This window comes from Lissotriton helveticus, chromosome 1_1 (assembly GCF_964261635.1).
Source record: "Lissotriton helveticus chromosome 1_1, aLisHel1.1, whole genome shotgun sequence".
Taxonomy (NCBI): domain Eukaryota; kingdom Metazoa; phylum Chordata; class Amphibia; order Caudata; family Salamandridae; genus Lissotriton; species Lissotriton helveticus.
The window spans coordinates 1,079,410,406-1,079,433,651 of NC_136057.1; the positions used below are offsets into that span (position 1 = coordinate 1,079,410,406).

The 23,246-nt window shown below is 42.3% G+C and overlaps 1 protein-coding gene across 1 annotated transcript in view; it reads right to left on the minus strand.

Annotated features, from left to right (window-relative positions):
* Nucleotides 1–23,246, minus strand: part of LOC144821209 (protein NEDD1-like) — a 752,172-nt gene that overhangs the window by 199,794 nt on the left and 529,132 nt on the right. The window contains exon 11 of the mRNA XM_078677987.1: nucleotides 18,086–18,217. Within this exon, the coding sequence (XP_078534113.1) occupies nucleotides 18,086–18,217 (132 nt within the window). The remainder of the gene's footprint in view (nucleotides 1–18,085; nucleotides 18,218–23,246) is intronic.

The following is a 23,246-nucleotide window of genomic DNA, read 5'->3' on the forward strand; positions in this document are numbered from 1 at the left end:
AAAGTTAGCAAACTTCTTTGCAAAAAGAAATAATGGAAAACACTAACTATGCAAAACCAAGTACTGATCTAACAATTGAACAAAATCAAGATGTGAGTATATTAAACGATCTGATGCACAATCTGGAAGACAAAGACATGCCTGAAACCCAAATAACGGACGAACTGGGAATCGAAACCAGCAGGTACAAACAAATCAATTTCAAACCCAAATCAAAATGTTTTCCAATACTAAATCCAGGCAACAAGATTGACATCTATCGTGACTTATCGCTGATCACGGCCACTGAGCAGCTCAGACGGACATTGGATGGCAGGGGTAGCGCTGCCCTGATCCTTTTGGATCTATCAGCAGCCTTTGACACTGTTAGTCACAGGCTGCTGATGGACTGTCTGGATTAGGGACAAGGCATTCTCCCTGCTAGGCTCCTTCCTATCCGAGCGATCTCAGTGGTTGCACAAGGCGACTTTGTAGCTCCCCCTTTTCATTGCCATGTGGGGTTCCTCAGGGATCCTCCCTGAGACACACACTTCTTAATCTATATGTCACTCCATTGGCAAGACTAATATAAAGTCATGGGTTTGCCCTGGTATCGTATGCCGACCATACCCAAATGATTGTCTCTGTAAGTCGATCTTCTAACTTCACGGCTAGCAGCTTTCAAGACAGCATGAGCCACATCGGGAACTGGATGTCAGTGAGCTGTCTGAAACTTAATTCGTCCAAAACATAGCTCCTACTGTTTGGCAACAATCCTCATTTCTGGACCACCCATTGGGGGACGGCCCAGCTCGGACCACTACCAACGCCAGTCTTAAAAGCAAAAAACCTGGGAGTAATAATGGATAATAAACTATCCTTTGAGGCGCAGATCAACTCCACTACCTCCAGCTGCTATTTTGTACTAAAGATTCTGAGCAAGGTCCTACCCATACTCCCATTAGAACTTAGGAAAACAGTTATATCAGTCTTAATTTTATCAAGACTGTATTACTGCGACGCCCTTCTCACAAGCGCAACAAAACAAAGCATTCAAAAACTGCAGAACGTACAAAAACCACAGCCAGGGTTCTCCTAGGAATCCCTAAATCCGAGTTTGTAACTTATGCTCTCCCTCCGCTGCATTGGCTGACAGTAGCAAAGTGGATTCAATTTAAATCCCTTTGCATTGCTTTCAAAGCACTTAAACAAAATGCCCAACTCAACTAGCAAGTTTTCTAAAACCATATGTTTCGGCAAGGACATTAAGATCAGCAGAACTCAGAAAATTGATTGTCACCAGGATAATAAAGACTAAGTGCGGTGGAAAGAGTTTTGCCTGCACCACAGCAAAACTCTGGAACACCCTTCCAACCTCTCTAAAGAGAGAGACAAACATTAAAATTTAGGAAGAATCTAAAAACATGGCTTTTCAGAACATAACAGTAATAATTTTTTTTTCATTCCAACTGTACGTGTTCTCAGGTAGTGCCTAGACACCTCATGGTATTGCTGCGCTTTATAAATTACTCATTCATTCATTCATACTTAGTTTCTCTAGATCTGAGATCACTAAGGAATACCACACAGAAGAGCAAAAACGAGAATTTGAGCATAGAAGAACGAAAGCATTACATGATTTAATGGAAAATAATGAGATCGAAATAAAACCCGCAGACAAAGGGGAGATAAAGTAATTATGGGGAAAACACAATACATGAAGGAGGCTATGATACAACTGAATGTGGCCACCCACTATACGAGGCTTAAAAATAATCCTATTAATGATATAACTTTAACTTTGAAAGAAAAAAAAAAATCAAAAAATGGCAAGCAGAGGGCCTATTGAGTGAAGATAAACGATAATGTTTCTACAATGGCAATCCAATAATTCCAGCAATATATTTCCTCCCGAAAATACACAAGACACTGGAATAAACTCCGGGAAGAGCCATCATATCAAGTTGTGGGTCCTTGTATAAGAATCTGTCTCTGTATGTGGACCATTTTCTAGCCCGATCGTAGCATCGTTAAGCTCTTATATTAAAGACACTAGTGATTTATTTAGAATCCTGGCACACACAGGATGGCAGGAAGGATATCTATTGATCAACCTGTATAATGCTGCTGCATCTATGGGGAGAGATTCAATAATCCAGGAAGTAGATAAAAACCTTAGTGCCGAGCTTGGAAGGAGGAAGGGGGCTGTTGCCCCGTTTGTAGTTTTAGCCGGTGATTTTAATTGCCATTTATGCCCGGCTCTATTACCCCCCCAATGAAGAATGGTCTAGCTGTCCGATGGAGGAAGGACCACACCTTGAGCATACCAATGAAGGCCGGGAAATAAGTAATGTCTTAAAAGGCCACACACTATTGATTTGGTCACTATAGGAAGGGAGGGTGCTGTAACTCCAACCTTTAAAGGCAGGGGATGCAGATCGTATATAGACTTTGTCATGGTCTCGCGTTTATTCAAGGATTGGATAATAGGGGCGGAGATTGAGTGGAACACTTTTAGTGACCACAACCCTTTAGTCCTTGAGATAAGGAACCTGCCCCTGAGGAAAGACAGGAGGGGAGATAGGGCAGACAGCATCAAAAAGGTAACAGACCAAGGAAGACGTTTGAGATGGTCCAAAATTAATGGGGAGGCCTTCTATAAATCCCTACTAGAAACCAGGAAAGTACCTATCGGGGAGTGTTTAGACCTCTCGGTGGAGGGACCGCCCCTGGTGAGGGCCTTTGAGGTGGTGACCCACATAATTGATGGAATGTTAAAGGCCGCTAATCCTGGGCGGGCAAGCACTGTCCCGAGATGGTTCGATATAGAATGTTCCCGAACACAGAGGGAGTTAAAAATTGCTCTCAGAAGTTATTCCCGGGACAAATCCAGAATTACACAGTGCAGGAGCGCCTATAAAAAGGCGATTAAAACTAGGAAAACTTCCCTGCAACTGGAAGCTTGGGAAGACTTAAGGGACGCTGCAGAAAAAAGAGACATGACTCTGTTCTGTAAGACAATAAATAGACCATGTTGGCACCACAATATTACCTGAACAATGGTACGAACACTTTAAAGGCTTGTACAATCATTCAGAGGAGAACAACCTCAATACAGGGGGGGACGGTCAGTGGGTATCCTCTACAGAATTTTCTCTGGGGGAAATCACAGTGGCTGTTCAGGGCCTATCACGAAATAAAGCCCTGGGACCAGATGGTATACCACCGGACCTTTTCCTCAGTAATGTGGAGTTATGGGCTCCTATTCACACGAGGGTAATAAACACGGCCGTGGCAACTGGCCTACCGTGTTCATGATCGACTGCAACAATAGTTCCAATCTATAAGAAGGGGAATAGGGACAACCCCCAGTGCTATCGACCTATCTCACTGATAGATGTGATGGCTAAAAATTTGGGCAGAGCGATCTTATTGCGCCTGACTGAGTGGGCGGAGGATAGCCGAATCATTACCGACGTCCAGTACGGATTTAGAACGGGGAGATCAACTACGGACCAATGCCTGAACCTTTATCTGTTGGTGGCAAAGTATACAATTGCCAGTAATGAATCGGTATATCTAGGGTTCATGGATCTTACCGCAGCTTTTGACCATGTAAACAGAGAAAAGTTATGGACACCGATGACTAGATTAGGAGTAGATCAGGGTCTGGTTAATATTATGAGAGCATTACATCAGAACACTTCCGCTAAGGTGCAGTTTAACTTAGAAGGGGGCACCATAGAATCTTTTCCCAGCAATAGCGGGGTTAGACATGGATGTATCCTGACCCCCTTTCTGTTTTCACTATATATAAACAACTTAGACCATGCCTTAAGCGCATTAAAAGTGGACTCCCCAAGAATAGGAACCCAACCAGTTCCGCTACTGTTATACGCGGACGATGCGGTATTGCTAGCTCGCACCCCTAAGGGACTTCAGTGCCTGATAGACGGGTTTGTTAGATTTATGGATACCCTGGATCTATCGGCCAATCTATCCAAGTCCTTTGTTATGTCAGCGGGCAATAAACCATGCAAGAAGTTCCCCTATAAGATAGGAGCACACATAATAGGACAGGTACAAAGCTTCACTTATCTTGGCCTGCTGTTTGATGGCTTTTTAAATTTTAAATCATTAATTTTAGAGCGATGTTCCACATTAGTGGCTACAACTGGGGCTATAATGAATTACGGGCAGAGGCTGGGCAGGTGGTCACCAGAGCAAGACATGAACCTGTATAGTTCCGTATGCTGCTCCAAAGTGACCTATGGGTCAGAAGTGTGGGGTTTTGTTAACACACAGCAACTCCAGGTGGAGGAGAACAAATACCTCAGGAAGGTCCTCCAAATCCGAAAAAGTACTCCGGCCTCGATTGCCCATGAGGAACTGGGAAGGCCCTATGTTGAAGACCTGTTTAAGGTCAGACCCATTATGGCCTGGCTTAACATCTGGATGAATGCAGAGGCTGACCTTAGCAGGCAAATCATTAGTGACTGTCGGGGCAGGGATAAGGGAATGAGAATCCCATGGCTAATGTACGTTAAAAATGTGCTTGAAAAAATTGGCTGTGAGGATCTCTTTATAAATCCAGCAGAGATTGTTCCCCAAGACAAATCCCGAGTAAAGAGATTATTTTTGAAGAAGGCAGTGGTGCGCAGGGCAGCACAGGAAGGAGGCAAATTCACAGTCAGCCTGGTCCTAACAGGGGAGGGTATGGAACCCTATCTCACTCTCATGCCTAACGCACAGGACAGATTTTTAATTACCCGTTTTAGGCTCAACCTTTTACACCACTTAATGGCCGACCCGCCAGGTTTTACTTTAACTGTTGAGCAGAAGGGTTCCTGCGGCTGCGACAATCGGTCTCCGCAGGACACCCTTCATTTTGTATTATTATGTAGATTGTATGTATTACCAAGACGCAGATTTTTAGTAGGTATTTTAAAACAGGCCAAGTTTAGACAAGCTAAGGTTGCTCTTCTATTCCTGCAAAAGGCAAATGATCCCCTTACGTTGACCTGTGTGATGAACTTTATTAAGGTGGCCTTAAGGCTCCGGAACGCAAGAGGGCAGTGCTGATTGATTGTTTTGTGTTTTTCCTTCTTATGTTAACTTCTCCCCTTCTTATCTGAATCGGTAAATGTCATATGAAGTTGATGAAATGTATTTTTGATGATTTTTTAATTGTATAAATTGTACTTTTATGGTGTTGCTCAAATACCGAATAAAGGATTATGATTGATTGATTGATATCTATTAGTGACCATAAATGTCACTTCATTATACACATCCATCAATCATTTAGTGGGACTCAAATCAGTGAATTACTTTCTCCAACAGAGAAATTGCAAACTTTGAAACACTCAGAAATGCTTATGGGAATGATGGAACTGTGCCTCAATAATAACATCTTCCTCTTTAACCATCAGATTTTATCACATATCTGCGGTACAGGCATGGGAGTATCCTTCTCTACGAGCATGCAAATCTTACCATGGGCTGGTGGGAAAATAAAATAGCATGGGGAGAGGAACATGAGGAGCACATTGACAAAATAGCCGTATAGCTGAGATTTATAGATGCACTGTTCCTGATTTGGAATGGAACAAGTGACGAGTTCATGGAATATTTTGAAAAATTAAATTCCAATGATGTTGGTCTCAAATTTACATGCAATACCAGTAAAATATCAATACAATACTGGACGTAACGGTCTACATAAAAAATAACCATATACAAACCACAAAACGACATCCACAAAGCACATACTACATAGATCCAGCTTTCACCCAAACTCTTTAAAGAAAAGCATCCCTTATGGAGAGTTTGTTAGGATGAAATGAAACTGTTTGGATGAAAATAATTGGAAAACAGAATGAAATAAACAAAAAATAAATACTGAGATAGAGGTATAAACCAACGGATATCAAAGAAGGAAAAAAAACATGGACGGAATCCATAACTCGTCCTCCAACATTCATAAGCAAAAAGTCAGGCCAAATCTCAGGCAAAGAAGTTCCCGCAATTAGAATGATACTGAATTTCAGTGAGAAAAATCAACAAACTGTCAGTATAGTAAATAATTATTGGAACACACTAAAGAAGGATCCTGGCACTGGGAACCTGCTGGGAGACAGACCTAACATAACTTATCGAAAGCTCCCATCCTCATAGATCAACTGGAGAAGTCACTTTGAGAACCCCAAATCGAAATCATGGCTGACTAAACAACAAACAGGATTCATGCAATGTGACAAATGCAAAGCATGCCGGATACGAAAAAACTTTCAGGAAAACGCTGATTTTAAAGGGAAATTATTTACCATCCATGAAACCACCTATGAAATATACATGATTGAAAAAAAGGATCCTTGAACACATTCGAGCAGTACAAAATAAGGACATGAATTGTGCCATGACCAAAGTTTTGGAAACACACTCTGGATACGACTGGCAACAGGTGAGATTCTATGGAATAGCAAGTGTACCCAGGAGTGTAAGATTAGGGGACAGAACGCTGAAACTAAGACAACTAGAATCCTGTCTCATCATCAGATTCAGGACCAAGCATCCACATGGTTGGAGCGGGGACAAAGAACTGAGAGGACCTGGTTCGGCAGTTCAGGCTGGACTGTTCCCATGCGACACAGGGTCAAGACTGATTTCCATATGGCTGGTTCTAAACTGGGATGGCATGGTGAGCAAAAGAAGGATGGATTTAACCCAGATCTATTGACTAGGGTTGAATGTTTGATTTGATTTGCTCTGCATTCTGTCCATCATCTGTGTGTCTTTTGCTGTTATAGTTAGCTAAGCTAACAATAACTTCCCTCCCCCACACAATGAACTGCTTATGACCTCACATATGACATCACTCATGACCTGGTCAGTGACATCACCCATGACATCACTGAAAAAAATTAGGTGGGGGTCTCAAAACCAAATTTCTCCATGCATTTTCAAAAGACTATTTTAGATAGCGCTACTGGAAAAACTACTGAACGGAATCTGGCGGGAAGCTAGAAATTAAGGTATGTGTATATCTGGATGGTTGGGTTTGAGGGACTTTTGTGGGAGCCCCTCACACCCATTCTTTTTTAAATGGAGCATTCTGATTAGCCCAAGGAGCTTTTTTTCCTCCCTTGAGTCAATTTGATCCTACAGGAGACATGTTCCCGCAGGAGCGAGCACTCCGGTTGGCTTCCAGCAACATGAAGTAAAATGTTGCTACCAGCCATTACAGGACTCTGGGTCATAATCCTCTGTCCTGAAAATGTTTTAACAAACTAAATATAAGGAGGCAGGGTAGGGATACACCTAGTCCTTTTAGGGGGTGTCCCAAAGGGATCCACCCCGGGCCCAAAAAAAATAGTAAATTTGCTGTATTTTTGCAGTCCCATGGGACTCCAAGGACACAATAGTTTCCATGCCCGCCTCACTGCAGGCAGGGAAATACGTTTGTTTCTGCATAGCGCGCGCACAAATGCCTTCCCTACCTGTAGCAGTGTGAGCAGGGAAAGCATGTCTGCTCCTAGCTGGGAGGGGGGGGGGGTTAAAAATACTCCTGCTGGGTGGGAGCAGACTTCTGTTTCTCAGCCTGCACTCCTGCGGGCAAGGAAACTGATATTGCTCCCGCCCAGAGTAAGCAATCATAAACAGCTGCTCCCCTGGGCGGGAGCAATGTCATATGTGAGGAGCTGGCTGGGGCAGCGGGTGCCCTGGGGCTCCCACACTATGGCCCCAACTAGTAGTTTGTGGGTGCCACGGGTGGGCACTGGGTCAACCACCTCAGGCCCTGATGAATTAGGTCCCTAGGGTTCATGGAGGCTCAGGGAGGGGGGCAGCCTGAGGCAGCAGGGAAGTCCTTTTTGTAGAGTCTAGGAGTATTCTGAAGAGTGGGTCTCAGGGTTTAATATGTGTACCTGTTGCCATTTTTGAAGTGAGAGAAACTTCAAGATATCCATCCACATCTTCTTCTGGAATGTCCTTCCTTCCCCTCCCCAGGCCCATGTCTGGGGTGACAAAAGGCTAGTGTGAAGTTCTTGTTGAGTGTATGAGGCAGCCTCTATTGAAGTGCAAGCGTGTTAGGTGATAACTAAACCCCCGCCCATACTGTCAGAAGTGCCCATCCTGCTAAAACCCATTAACCCATTGTGACACTGTCTGGGAAGAATAGATTTAAAGTACAAACTTTCTAGAAGTGGCAGTTTTCAGAATTGTGACTTAAATTTCAACTTTACCTTTAAAGAGGATTTTAAATAATCAAAACATGACATTTCTACCTGTTTCCAAGCAAAATATATATATATCACCAATTAAATGTAAAAAGTTAACCAAAAGTTATCCTAGGGAGAGGTAGGGCTTTCAGTAGTAAATAACAAAGTTAAGAGTTTTTCACAACCGGGACTTGTGAAAAGTTAAAAGTACATGTTCAACATTTTAAATAAAGCATAAATAAGGAGATGATGGACAGAGCGCTGAAACTTTTCAGACACTCACCACCAGTCACAGATCTGGGTTGACTCAATCATCATTCTTTAGCTCACTTCTCCACCTCAGTTCAGACCCAGCTATATGCAAATCAGTCTTGACCCTGTGTTTCATGCGACCTGTCCAGCCCGACTGCCAAGCCAGGTCTTTTCTGAACCGGAAACAAGCAAAATGGGACCGGTTTCTGGATAGCACCCTTCATCAGCCAGGCTAGCTTGAATCTTGTGGCAAAGTGAGCAAGGGACGCACATCTGGGCATACCCTGCCAACTTAGGGCGAACAAAGCAAACACAAGGAGATGATGGACGGAACACTGAAACTTTTCAGACACCCACCCCCAGTCACAGATCGAAGTTGAATCATCATCATTCTTTAGCTCACTTCGCCACCTCAGTTCAGGCCCAGCTATATGCAAATCAGTCTTGACCCTGTGCCTCATGGGCACCGTCCTGCCCGAACTGCCAAGCCAGGTCTTCTCTGAACCGGAAACAAGCATCCTGGGACCAGTTTCTGTTTAACACCCCGCATCAGCCAGGATAGCTAGACTCCAGTGGCATGGAGAGCACGCCGGTTGAGCTGGACTGTTCCCATGAGGCACAGGGCCAAGGCTGATTTGCATATGGCCAGGGGTGGCGTGGTGAGCAAAAGAATGATGGATTTAAGCCAGATCTCTTGACTGGGGTGAATGTTTTGATTTTTTCTGCATTCCGCCCATCCATCAATTGTGTCTCTTTTGCTTTCTCGCTCTAAGTGTGCTGGGTATGCCCAGACGTAGATCTCGGGCTCACTGTGCCACTGGATTCAAGCTATCCTGGCTGATGAGGGGTGAAACCCCAAAACCGGTCCTTGGATGCTTGTTTCTGGTCCAGGGAGGACCTGGCTTGGCAGTTCAGGCTGGACTGTTCCTATGAGGCGCATGTGCAAGGCTGATTTACATATGGCCAGGTCTAAACTGGGGTGGCATGGTGAGCAAAAGAATGATGGATTTACCCAGATCTCTTGACTGGGGGTGAATGTTTTGATTTGCTCTGCATTCCGTCCATCAATTGTGTGTCTTTTGCTTTCGTGCCCTTAGTGCACCAGGTATGCCCAGACGTGGGTCCCGGGCTCACTGTGCCACTGGATTCAAGCAATCCTGGCTGATGAGGGGTGAAACCCCGAAACCGGGCCTAGGATGCTTGTTTCTTGGGATGAACGTTTTGATTTGTTCAGCATTCCTTCCATCAATTGTGTCTCCTTTGCTCAACATTAAAGGTGAAGCAGTGTACTTACAGGTACGCCAATGCCTAGCGGCAGTGGCGGACGTGGATCGGTAAAGATTATTATTGCAGATGTGTATACATCATTGGGTAGCAATAGCTTTGGAATTTGACTGCATGCCCTGACTCGGCTTGGAATAAAAATGCGTGTCAGCAACAGCAGATGCCTGGTTCTCATGCTGGTTTGCTTCCACCTGACCCCTCTGAACGTTGATATGATTTGCGTGACCGCTCTAAAATTAAAACACCCAAGAGGTTTCAGGTTCCTTATCCTCGTTCTCCTGGTTTCTTTCAGGAATTGTCATATCAACAATTTGGCAGAGGAGGGCACCAGGAACGCAGACAAGGGGAGTCTACACAGACGAGACATGACCCGTAGCGCCCGTTTGACGTGAAAGTCAAACAGGAGGAACCACCTCAATATCGAGCCCCATTTCATAAGAAAAAAGTTTCCGCTTTGACTGCAAAGTATGCCTTAGATGGTGGGAATCCTCCTCCTCGACAGGAGTTGGGCAGTAACCCTCCTCGACAGCGCAGTGGAGGTTACCATAGTCTACCAGCGTCGGGAGGCGAAAGCAACTGACACTTTTATTACTGTGGAAACAGCTGACACTCGTGTTGCCCCTCCTGATGGGCATTATGAAGTAGGCCTCCAAATTGAAGGTGATATTAATGCACTATTAAGGAAGTCTTTTGGGATAATCTCACATCTTCTTATGATATTTTGTTGGCGCATGTTGATTGGCCCCCTCCTTGCTTCCTCTAAAGGGTAGGATGTTAGTCTCCCAGGTTTTTCGCAATATGTGCCAGAGGAGGCTAAAATTGCTTATGCGTCGGAGTAGGCAGTAGCCCCAGCTCCAGCATTATATCGCAATCAGGCATTTTACACCACATCCCCAACCTCAATATCCAATTAAACATGATGCTAAAGCATCCTTGGCTGAAATTCTGACCCAATTGGAATATCAGGGTGTGATTGAACCCTGTATTACATCAACGAACACTCCTTTTTTTCAGATATTGAAACTGGCGGTTCATATCGTATAGTTTTAAATAACAGACATTTAAACAATCATGGTCGTGCCTTTGTGGTACAGAACACACATAGCTCTACATTAGTTAACAACATAGTTTGAAAAAAATATAAAACAACTTTGGATATTTCCAATGGATTTTTACGTCACAATTAGACTCTAGAAAGCCGTGACTTAACTGCATTCAGCACCGTAGGCAATCAGAACGATATAAGAGATTGCCTATGGGATAGAAGAATAGCCCAGGTGTATTTGCTGCATGCATTGTGTCGATTTTACATGAGATTGACCCTGATGCCTTCTCGTACGTCGATGACAGTTACTTGTTGGATGATGAAATAAATCTGCATCTTATGCGTGTGGACCACATTATCACACACTTTGCTAACTTGGGTCACAAATTCAATTTTGCTAAGTCGCATATGGCTTTCTTCGCTGCCTTTTTCCTATGTTGAACTTAATAACAAAGGTAGGGGGTTGGCGTATCAAACCGCTTTATGCATTTATTAAACCCTCTTTTTCGTCTTCCAGTTGGCTTCTGGAACATACCGCATCACTTGGGTCTTTGCAGTCTGATCTGCTTGCGACCCAGTTCTTGTTAACAAGAGATAGTACCATACATTTGGTCATACGAATTGTACCAGGAGTGTTAGGGTTTACTTACATGACTTTCAATGAAGGGGACACAGTTCCCATTGCTATAAATCGCATTTGTATACTCCAGCCGAGTTGTATTTTTCTTCTGCTGAAAAATATTTGACCGCTGTACAGATGGCAATTCTTAAAGAACGCTTTTCATGGTTTCGCCAGTGCCTGCTTTAGAAGCAGTCATGAAGGCGAGTGTTCCAAATTCTAAGGCGTTACGTCCCCGTTGGATACAATGGGCTAGTTCATTGATGTTGGCTGATGTCAATTTTATCTTTGACCCTTTCTTTGCAAACACAGGAATTTTTACAATATGAATATAGTTATCCTCCTCCATTGTCATTGCTTCCTCTTGATCAGTACAAATGCATTATTTACACTGATGGTTCTGCAAGGCTTGCCATTGGTTCTGCGCAATTGTGGCAGGCACGATAGTTGATGGGGATTTCAAGTCTTCCTTGGTGCACACACAATCCATTGGGAATTGCACAACACAATTAGCAGAGTTACTTGCTTTGGATTTGACTCTAGAACTTGCTGATCCTGAAGTCCCTACACTTGTAGTGTGTGATTCCTTTTATTCTGTACAATCCTTCAATGACAACTTGTTCTTCTCATCACAAAATGATTTTTGTGATTCTAAAGGTAGCGCAATCAAGCATAAAATGCTTTGGATCTGAGTGGCCGCTCTTAAGGAACGTTTGCCGCTTACACATGTTATTCATACATTAGTACATCACCGCGTGGGAGCACACACCGTTGGTAATTCATTGGCTGACAAGGCAGCCAAATATGCAGTAGCCACTTGCTCTGTAGCAGCAATTACAAGGTCTAAGACTGAAATTGTTGATGACATGCTGGCGGCTATTGCCGCAACAAAGGAGGGAACGCAGTTTGCCCAAGGTTTCCCTTCTCGTTACACATATCACTTGACGTCCGATCAAATTCCATTTGCAACTATCCCTTCCGTTGGGGATCGGCTGATTCCCAACGAGGACCGCAGGCATTGCTGCACATGAAGGCGTGGCTTCTGCCCATGCCGGCATTACAGCGACAACGTGGCTTTTACAGCAACATTTCTGCTGGCGTGGCTTATACCAGCAAGTGCATGAATAACTTCTTTCTTGTGACATTTGACAACAAATTAAACCTTCTACAGTTTCACAACCACCTCATACTCCGCTCTTCATTTCAGATCATCCATTTGGTTGTATTTATCTTGATCACTGTGGTCTTTTGACTTCTGAAAATGCTTTAAAATATATTTTAGTTGCAGTGGTTTCTTGCACTAAGTTCCTTTGGGTTTTGCCGTGATGCAGTGCTGACGCTCAAACTGTTATAAAAGATTTCCGTGCCTCTGTAGGGACATTTGCCTGGGTTACCTTCCATTCATAACAAGGACCGGCTTTTGCCTCTAAGGCTTACCGTGGTGCGCTGAAGTCTCTGGGGGTGCAGGTGTAATTCTCGTCTTCATATCAGCCTTAGGGCAATTCTGTTGTGGAGCGGATGAACCGTGACGTAAAACAATCTTTGACAGCTAGAGTATTAGGTACTGGCAGGGGCTGGCTGACGCGTCTTTATGGAGTCCAACGTGCACTTAATAATCTCCCTAGAAGATCTTTGGGTGGGTGGACCCCATACGAATTGCTCTTTGGCATTACAATGTTTGTGCCAGACCTTGATGGTCTAGACGTTGTGGTGGCTCCCGCAACGTTTGATGTAGATAACCATTGTGCTATGTTACAGGATCTACAAAAGACTTGTGACACACTTGCGAAAGATTGTTTGCCCTCATCCACGGATGCAGCAGTGCTGATTCCAGTTACTGGCTGGCTTCCTAAAATTTGAGATCTAGCCCAAGAGAATGCAGAGAACAAAAAAGAATTTCGTCCTGCATACAGTGCACCAGTCCCAGTCCTTGGATTGAAGGGTACCCGTACTGTCATTTTACCTCTGCTACCTGGTCGCAAGGAGAATTGATTTATTTCAATCAAACATGTCAAGTTACACCATATGGCAGATACTCAATATATGCCTACAAGCAATCCTCAATGGGATGTTTCACTACGTCCAATGACTACTGTCTCCCTGACAACTCCACAAAAAGAACTGAGGTGGCGAATTGAGCTAAAGAATGATGATGGATTCAACCCAGATCTGTGACTGGGGGTGAGTGTCTGAAATGTTTCAGCGCTCCGTCCATCATCTCCTTGTGTTTGCTTTGTTCGCCCTAAGTTGGCAGGGTATGCCCAGACGTGGATACCTTGCTCACTTTGCCACTAGATTCAAGCTGGCCCGGCTGATGAAGGGAGTTACCCAGAAACCGGTCCAAGGATGCTTGTTTACGGTTCAGGGAAGACCTGGCTTGGCAGTTCAGGCTGGACTGTTCCCATGAGGCACAGGGTCATGACTGATTTGCTTATAGCTGGGTCTGAACTGAGGTGGGAAAGTGAGCTAAAGAATGATGATGGATTTAACCCAGATCTGTGACTAGGGTGAGTGTTTGAAACGTTTCAGCACTCCATCCATCATCTCCTTGTGTTTGCAACTTTTTAAATACACTTTCTGCATAGCCCGATGGGCTAATTAAAGCCTAGCCAAGGGGTTACTTAGAAGTTTTAAAAAGGAAGTTTTAGGACTGCCAAAAGAGGTTCATATTGCCAGGTCAAAATGACAACTTAAAACTGCACACAGACTGTAATGGCAGACCGGGGACATATTTAAAAGGCTACTTAAGTGGGTGGTATAATAAGTGTTGCAGGCCCACTAGTTGCATTTAATTTAAAGGCCCTGAGAACATGTTGTGCCACTTTAGTAGGGACTTGAAAGGAAATAAAAGGAGGGCAGAAGGCAAAAGGTTTGGCGGATGACCACTTCTTCAGATAGTTCGGTCTGAATAGTTCTTGTGACACGCGCTGCACTTGGGAGACATATTGATTTTCCACAACCTTGCTAGATAATTTTGAATACCGTCATTGCCAAGAAAATCAAAGAATTACTTTTACCTTTCAACCCTTTTATAAGAATCGTTCTATCTGGTAGAAGTGACTGATTACAACATTTCCCTAAGACATTGAAAACACCAGTCCAGTAATCACATACCTTTGGACCAGAGTATTCTTTCGACTTCTTAATTGACGCATCGTGAACAGACAGGCTGCTCCTTATTTGTTATTCTTAACCAACTTCAAGTTTTTAATAAAATGATATACAAGTCATATATGTGGTAGGGATGAAACCAATACACTGAGATTATCGTAGAAAACATTAAACTTAGTTGCCATATTGATATGAATTCTCAGTTCTTATAGTGATTCAGATCACTTTATTGACCCGCCTTTGACTATTATTTGTCATGGACTGAATTAAACATCTGAACACTGTAGTAATTAGAAATGAATGGCAGAATTGGATAATTTCACTCTGTCATTTCCTGTGAAAAAGTGATTCTGAGGAAATCTTCAGCTATTTGAAGATTACATGCTTTGAAATCTCAAATTGATGGCTGCCCCTTCTCCAAAACTCTCTGCTCCACTACTTTAAACAACGTAACGTGTATTTGTATAGCGCGCGTTCACCGGTAGGTATCTTGGCAAAGAACATCAGATAAATATAGGAGGAACAACAAGATAACTCCAAATCATCATTGTGGTTGCAAGCCACTCATACATCCCATTTCGACTCCCATTTGCAATTGGCTGCAAAACTCCTTTTACAAGTCAATAAGACTCTTCTAGCTTATCTAAGGGGAATTGTACCTTACAAAATATTTTGTGTTACTGCTGCAAACCATGTTTTTTGTGATTACCGCAGTTTGAAATCACATATATTTTTTTATTTTTTACATGAAGCCCTTATTGAAGAATGGAAGACCTAAGATTGACATATAGCTATTTAACATTTCAGGGTCAGTATACTTGAATTTATGCAGGGAACCATACTGGAGTGATAACTGTAGCAATAGAAGCAAAGGCCTCTGGCATGGTCTTCGGCAAAGCCGGGGGAAGGGATTATTTGATAAAGTGGGTGGTTTAGCATTACGAATTATTTTTTTCTGTTGCATCATTAGTGATTGAGATTAAAGCATTCTTTTTTGGAGGATGATTGTTTTGCATTCAAAAAAAATAATTATGCCAGGCTAGATGACCTCTGATTTAAGAGATCTTATTGTAGAAGTGAACTTCTATTACTGAATTTTAATTCTATAAGGGTTGGTTGACGGGACTCAGTTGATGGGCTCTGGAGCATCTGGAATAATTTCTTACACCATCAAAACAATGCTTTCATGAAGGAAGATTTTGCATGGCAGAGTGTTGTATGCATGGCTTTTTATTTCATTTTTGCAGAAGGATATAGCTAATTAAGATATTTTCTCCATCTCTTCCATGATGCCCATATGGTCTTCAAATATTTTTTAGGTCATTATTCAACCACATTGCAAATCATCAGATCTTTGAAATTTACTGGTGATGGAAGTATGTTGCTAGCTATCCTGCTAAATTACTGTAGTACAGTGTATGGGTCATCATTAAGTGCATGCGCAAGCTTCAAAGAGTGGACCATGAAACTTAAAACCAGGATGTCCATGCATGCGCGTTCACTGGAGATTCCAATTACAACTTCTGGTTTAGCATCGCAAAATCATGTTGTATCAAGACTGTAAATGGCATATGGATGTGGTGTGACAAACAAGTGTTATAGATTTGGAGATTAGTAAGTGATCTTGGAAATAATCAGGTCAAGTGTGGTCTCTTTATTTCTTGTGGGCGAGGAGCATGGTTGTAATAAATAATAGTTCTGTACAAAGGATGTGAGAAGGCATGTGAAGATGCCTTTCTCCTTTTCCCAGTGGAGCTTGAAAACTCCCTTGAAAATCTATTTGCAAAAAGAGAAGTGTTGGTTAGTAATTTTTCGATGAAATCCTCTTTGAAGATATATCTATTTACAGGTGGTTGGTAGAGGATGCTAAACTCTCAGGATTAGATTACGTTGGTAATATATGTAAAAATGCTTGTATGTGATGGAATCTATGTAGATAAGGGCATTTTGCTGAGTACAGAATTCTGTATTAGGATTGTACAATTAGAGCACATAATCATTTGATAGAGGAGCTATATCAAGTTTTAGTGAATACGAGAGACTCAAGATCGTAGTCTTGGATGAGAGAAAATGATGAACCAAGTTTAGAGATTACAGGCGTGCACCTTTAATGTGTTTCACAGATTAGGAAGCCTGGGGTTAGAAAGGTCAGATTGACAGAAGACATTTTGGGCAAGCTGCTCTAAGATTGTGTTTAGGGTGTCTAGTTCTGGAAATTGTGCAAATGTGATGGGTAACAGAGTTAGAGAACCCTGAGAAGTTGGTTGTGGGTGGAGCGCATGATGGTCTATAGGGATAATGCCTTATCTCAAAGTCATGCTGCTTGGTGTGTTGGCTAAAGGGAAAGTTTGTGAATAGATTTCATAAGTAAAGTGCTTATGAGTAAGAGAGCTGAAGAATGGGTTCTGGATACTGTTAATCAGTTCACATAGGTGATCGAGCTTAAATGTACTGTCCTAGAGTTCACTGTGGGAAGTTGTCATGAGAGTATTAGATTGGTCAGTTGAAGGAGCCTCTACTGGGGCTGTCATGGTAAATCTCTCTAGAGGATAAGCAAAAAGATCCGTGGACTCTTTATGGAATACGAACTATGGTGTTGCATTGTGGATAATGAAGTTAGTTTGCAGTGCAAGGCTGTACAGTGGAGCAGTAACTGCTGCCCAGACAGCAATTACTAGAGTCTTTAGTAACAGTCACATTGAAATTATTCTGAGTGCAGAGTTGTTCCATTTGCCAAAAGGCGAGTCTAACTTTTGTTAACACATTCTCTGCTGCAATGCTCGGGGGAAGCTGCATGAAGCATGTTGGTGATGGATGAGGGCAGAGATGGAGGCATTCAAGAAGGTAATTGTACCTGTCTGTTGAGTTAGTATAGGAAGGTTGGGTTTTAACACCACTAATGGGGGTAGAGCCTTAATGGCCTTCAAGGGGTCAATGAGGGTCGTTACAATGAGGAGATTGATAGAAATCCGACACACAACCTTTCAATTATCATATAGTTAATCCTCAACGCATCAATGTGTTTGGAATATCATGGTGATCAGTTTTCTTCCATAGGGTGTATTGTATATAAGTTTTTCAAAATGAAGAACAAGTTGAAGAGAATAGAGGAGATCGGTTTAAAGCTTGCCCAATATTAGGTTATGGTATTTGTAATTGCATCCTCCGAGGTGGCTGTGAGGACTATATGTTTGAGATTTCGAGGACATTTTCAGAAAGGCCAGTGGATATAGGATTTCTTAGCAGGAAGGAAAAAAAAGAACACGCGAGAGGCTGAGCACATACACTAAAATGCATTTACTGGTCTGAATATTACATTTTTATGTTTTCGTCTTTCCTGCTCTCCTTGCTTAATACTGATGAAAATAATCTCTGGTACTAAAACAATACTGTTTTTTCCCTCTTTCGGACATATATATTCTACAAACATCACATGCAATCCTGTTGAGATATACTTACACTAATTTGAATCCTTTACAGCTTGCTTTGAGTCATTCCTATTTCAATAGCCCTTAAAACAATCATATGCTTAACATAAAATACCAGCTATAAAAAAAATCATCAGTATTAACTTACCATTCCTGGCTGGGGAGAACAGATCACCTAAACTGCTTCTCCTGTATACTTCTTTGATTTGTGAATCCACATCTTTTGTGGAAATGTTTTTGTTCAATTGCTTTCCATATGGGATGTTTCTACGAGGTGGCTCTGTAAACAGAAAAGTAAATAGATCAGCTATTTTTGAGAGTGTTGTATGCAAACCTAATATTCGAAAGACAGCAATGAATAATGACAACTGTTTCTGAGGATTGACAATGATATTACTCTAAGCTTACCTGTATTTCTCAGTTTGACCAACTTTACTCTTTTGGTCCACAAGAATGGCCTGCATAACATTACCTAAACTATAACCTACAGCTTTCATAGTTACTTTATGGGTGTTTTAACATTTTTATTGGGATACACTTGTAATCTTTACTTTTGTATGGTTTGTATCAAAATTCAAGCATGACATAAAACCGTAACAGTTTGAAAATAACCCAGAATGTGGCATTACTATTATCTTCATAGCAAGGCAGAACATGCCACAGCATGGCCAACCCACTGCTCAGATTTCACTTCAGTTCCTTCTCTTTGGCCAACAGATAGGACAAGTTCAGAAAGTGTTTAATTCAAGCTTCCATTCCTTTGTAAGCAATGGAAGACTCCAAGCATGAAAAATGATTTGACTAGAGTGGATAGAAAGGCATGGGTTTGGGGGAAGTTGATGGCATACAGGTAGCCAAACATGAATTTTTTGTCTCTAATACAGTGCATAGTGCACTAAGCTTGCCAAAGCAAACGACTTGGCCATTGTTACAGGGCAATAGGGCATGTTGCACTTGCTTATTACACAATTCTGCATTTAGATCTCAAAATTGCCTCTTTAGTTGACGGGGTTGATCTACTAGTAATAAACTATAAGTGTACTTAGTTATGTGCCTTCATACTCTATAGTGCATCTATAGTGCTCTCACCCTCCTGCTTTCAAAAGGGTATACAATGTGTGTAATGGTGAGTGATGGGTGGTGCCTTGGAACACATTTTATATTCATAGCACAAATGTTCTGCACCATTAGAAGCAATCCAAAAGCATACCTGGGGTGTATTGTGATAAAGTGTTTAATACAATCACTATAGTATAAGTTTCAGACCTCTCTGTGACCCCCAAAGTATTCATATTTCTCTCCAGGTTCCTTTCTTGATCCTCTATCAAAGCAAGTTCAGCAGTGAGCTCTGATGTTAGAATATGCTTTGTGTCCTTAACAGATGCGACCACATCATTCAAAGTCTTGTTTCACCTTTTAGCTTTAGTACAGATACCAGCTATTGGTCCCATTCTCTGTATCATGGGGTATTACGTAAGGCTTACATGCATTTTGGATCTTTAACATGACAGAGAACCATTCCCATTTAAGACTTTTTTTTAACAGAATTTTATAGTTTTATATAGTGCGAACTTGACCCGAATCGGGTATCAGAGCGCTTTACATAGCACCAGTTGCATTACATGAAGTCACATTCATTTTCATTAGGCACGAGGAGATTAATTGATTTGCCCAAAATCACAGGATGTTCAGCTTCCTTGCTGACACTCAAACCTAGTTCCCCAGATTCGAGGTTGGCCACCCTAGCCGTTAGGCCAACTCCTCTTCCCCATTTAGGATTGAGTGATCTCTTTCACATTCCAATGCATTTACAACACCTGCTTCAATGTCCTAGGAATTGCCTTGACATGCATGCCATCTTACAACCTTTCCTACTGCATTGACAGCACAGCTTTGCTTATTGGACTAGACAAACAAATTAGTAGTATTCTGCAGTTCTTTTTTGATGTTTTTTAAACAGCAGGAGGTGGCTGGTGGCATAAGATATAGTAGGGCTGCATGATGTGACCAAGCACTCACAGAAACATGTGCGAAGGTGATGGAGCAAGGTGGAAACAAACATTTTTGTATACCCCTTGTTAAGTCAATTCTCCATTACAGCAACATGTATTAATCGTGTGGTTTTGAAATTAACCAACATAGAATAGAATGCACCTACCCAAATACACGTGGGATACTAAATTGCATGTAATGGCCAAGAGTAATTTACTAATTTGTTATGCATCTCGTCATAAAAAGTACGCATTTGTCGTAAATTAACCGGAAGCTGCATGAATGTGCTTATTGTCTTTTTATTTGTAGCATAAATCAGGAAGATTGTTCAGAAAAATTACGCATATGTGTTGCTTAAAGCTAGGTAAATACTAACTGGGATACTATTAGAATGGGGGAGGTAGACAGAAGGGTTTTATTTCTCAAATGAACGTTTATTTGTGTTTGTTTCTATACTAGTTCCTAAATTGAGGCCTATGTGGCCAAAGAAAATGGAAACTGACTGTGACTCTGAGGTGGCGATCTAAGCGCGCATGCACTAAGAAGAAGAGCGAGTAGCATGTGCCTGTGTAGAATGGGTCAAGGACAGTGTCGCCTGCCACTTGGAACAGATGGCAACTTTATCGAATGTCAGCATCTTGAACGTGGGAATAGGGCATCGAATAACGAATTAAAGGACACAACGGAAGAAGCATGACATGAACAATGGGCTTACTATTTTCTCAATTATAACAATGACTCTGTGGAAATTGAACAGTAAGGCGATGGGGTGATGCTCATCCACCCCTTAATTGACCAATCACGGACACTTCAGGACCCTAAAGTTATGAATTTTAGATAGATAAGTTAGTAAAAAAGGGTATAAAAGATGACAATTGGGACAACGAAATTAGCTTGCTTTTTGATCTAATCTTTGCACCCCGAGATGCTGTGGGACTGCGCAATTTTCCTTTGGCGCAGGAACTTTGAAATTTTTCTCAACTTTAACTTTTGAATGGGTGTGGAGTCGTATGTGAGGGAAACATCGAGAGAGATAGAGAGGTGCTCTTTGGGAACTATTCTGTCTTACGCTGATGTCTGCGTTTCTACATTTTGGTAATATTAGCCTTTTCTTATTTTCTGAACTTTCATGCTAATAAATGAATGTTTTGAATTTTAAACTTTTCTTTCAGGTTATTAATGCATAACTGAATTTTTCCCCTTTAAATAAAACAGAGGTGATGCTAGGAGATTTAATCTCTAAATAACATTTTTATAAATAGAGAATTAAGCAGGTCTTGTTATCCTTTAGTTAACGTTTACTAGCAGAACCATTGACAAATAATGGTGGGGTGTTTTAAATGTTTTCTTTAAATCAAAACCATGGTATTAAAATTAAACTGCAGATGTAAATAATGTATGCAATTTTAGTTTTAGACACTCCGCTATATTTCAGCAGCTCTCCTTTGGTCTTCACTGAATCCTCGGAGCCGAGTAAATGTGTTTATGAGTGACTTGCAGGGTTATGGGCCCACTGATGAGTAAATTGTGAATAGCTCCCTGGGTTAAGGTGATGGTTTTTAGAAAATTTCTGGAGCCGTGCTGGACAAAAGGTCTGTAGATGTGGAGCATCTGAATCTTTACCAACAAGTAGGCAGAGGTAATGATAACCGCAAATGCCCACCTTTCCTGACACCGGTTTTGAGTCACTGGAGGCCATTCATTGAGGTGTACTGAAAAGGTTTAGGGACCACTATTGACAGATGACCTAAAAGTCAAACCAACTTAGCGCTCTTATCCATGGACTACAAGTTGCATAGTCTCTCGGCTGTACATGACTCATTCTGCAGGGTCGCTCCACAATGTTTTGCCTTCACCCCTCAATTCTGACTCTGTTTACTTTACCACTGCTACCCAGAGCTAAAATGCTTGGGCCCACTCCCTAAAACAAGGTAACATTGGCTAACATCTAATTGGCATATTTAATTTACTTTTAAGTCGCTAGCACAGTGCACTACATGTGCCTAGGGCCCATAAACGAAATGACTGCTAGTGGGCCTGCAGAACATATTGGGCCACCCACTTCAATAGCCCCTTAAAACATGTCCCAAGTCTGTCATTACAGCCTGCATACTGTTTTAAACGTCCAATTCAGCTTGGCAATACAACCCTCTTGCTAAGCCTCACACTCCAGTTTTATTGGATACAAGTCACCAACGATAGGCCTTAGGTTGTCCATAGTCCAGTGTGTAGTGCATATAAAAAGTTGTACACATACGTTTTTTCACTACTGTGAGGCCTACCTCACTCAAAAGATAACATTGGGGTACCGTATTACATTCAATACGTGTTAACTTTTGATTGGGAACAGGTAAACATTTGAGGTTCAGTGTCCGGTAAATTGTAATTAAAAAACCTGTTGTAAGTTACAATTTTGATAATGCCACTTTAATAAAATTGCTATTATCCTGTCATAACTATTGGGTGCCTGCAGTCTGTTCCTGGGTCACATGACTGGGTGCAGTTGTACTAGGACTCAGACAGTCACACAATAGAGGGATTCTGTGCGCCTGTATGGGCCACAACAGGCAGGTTAGGCTGGGCTCTGACTTCCCACAAAGGACTGGTCACCCCTGCTTTGTTCATGCAGCTAGCTTGGAGCTACGGCAGGGGAAGCGGGAAATTTCAAGCACTCCAAAGGGAATTCTCTAGAAACTTCTCCTACTTCAAAGAAGGCAGAGGCAAGTACACTTTCTGGACCTGTGGAAGGACTCCCAGATGACTACCTGCTGCTGTGGCCTGAAATGTACTCCACAAGACCTGCTGCTGTGGCCTGAAATGTACTCCACAAGACTGCTTTGCTGCACCTAGAAGGACTGCTTGGCTGCCTGGAGCTTGCTTGCCTTGAACACTCAGAGGCCTGCCCTGCTGTTTGAGCCCTGCTCTACTGCTGAACCCAGGGCTAACAGAGTGACTCCAAGGGATAGTTTATTGACCACCTGAGCAGAGCCTCAGGGACAGAAAAGGCTCCGACCCTCTTCAAGCCACATCTGAACCAGGATCTGAGTGAGTCCTAACCCCCCAAGTGTTGCCCCAATAGTCGTGAACCCTTGGTTGTTGTGTTAAAGGTGCCTAGATAGTCAAAATTGAAATCTTGGGACACAGAAATGATTTGGCCGTAAACTGCTCCAAGAAGACCCGGCCTAACATGCTTGCTTAGATGCCCATGTGTATAGCCGGTCAGCCTGACTTTGTGGCAGCTCGAGCTATGTTCTTCTCCACAGTTAATTTGGTGACTTTTGTGGTTCACCCAGACAGGGATTGTGGCTGTTGCTTGA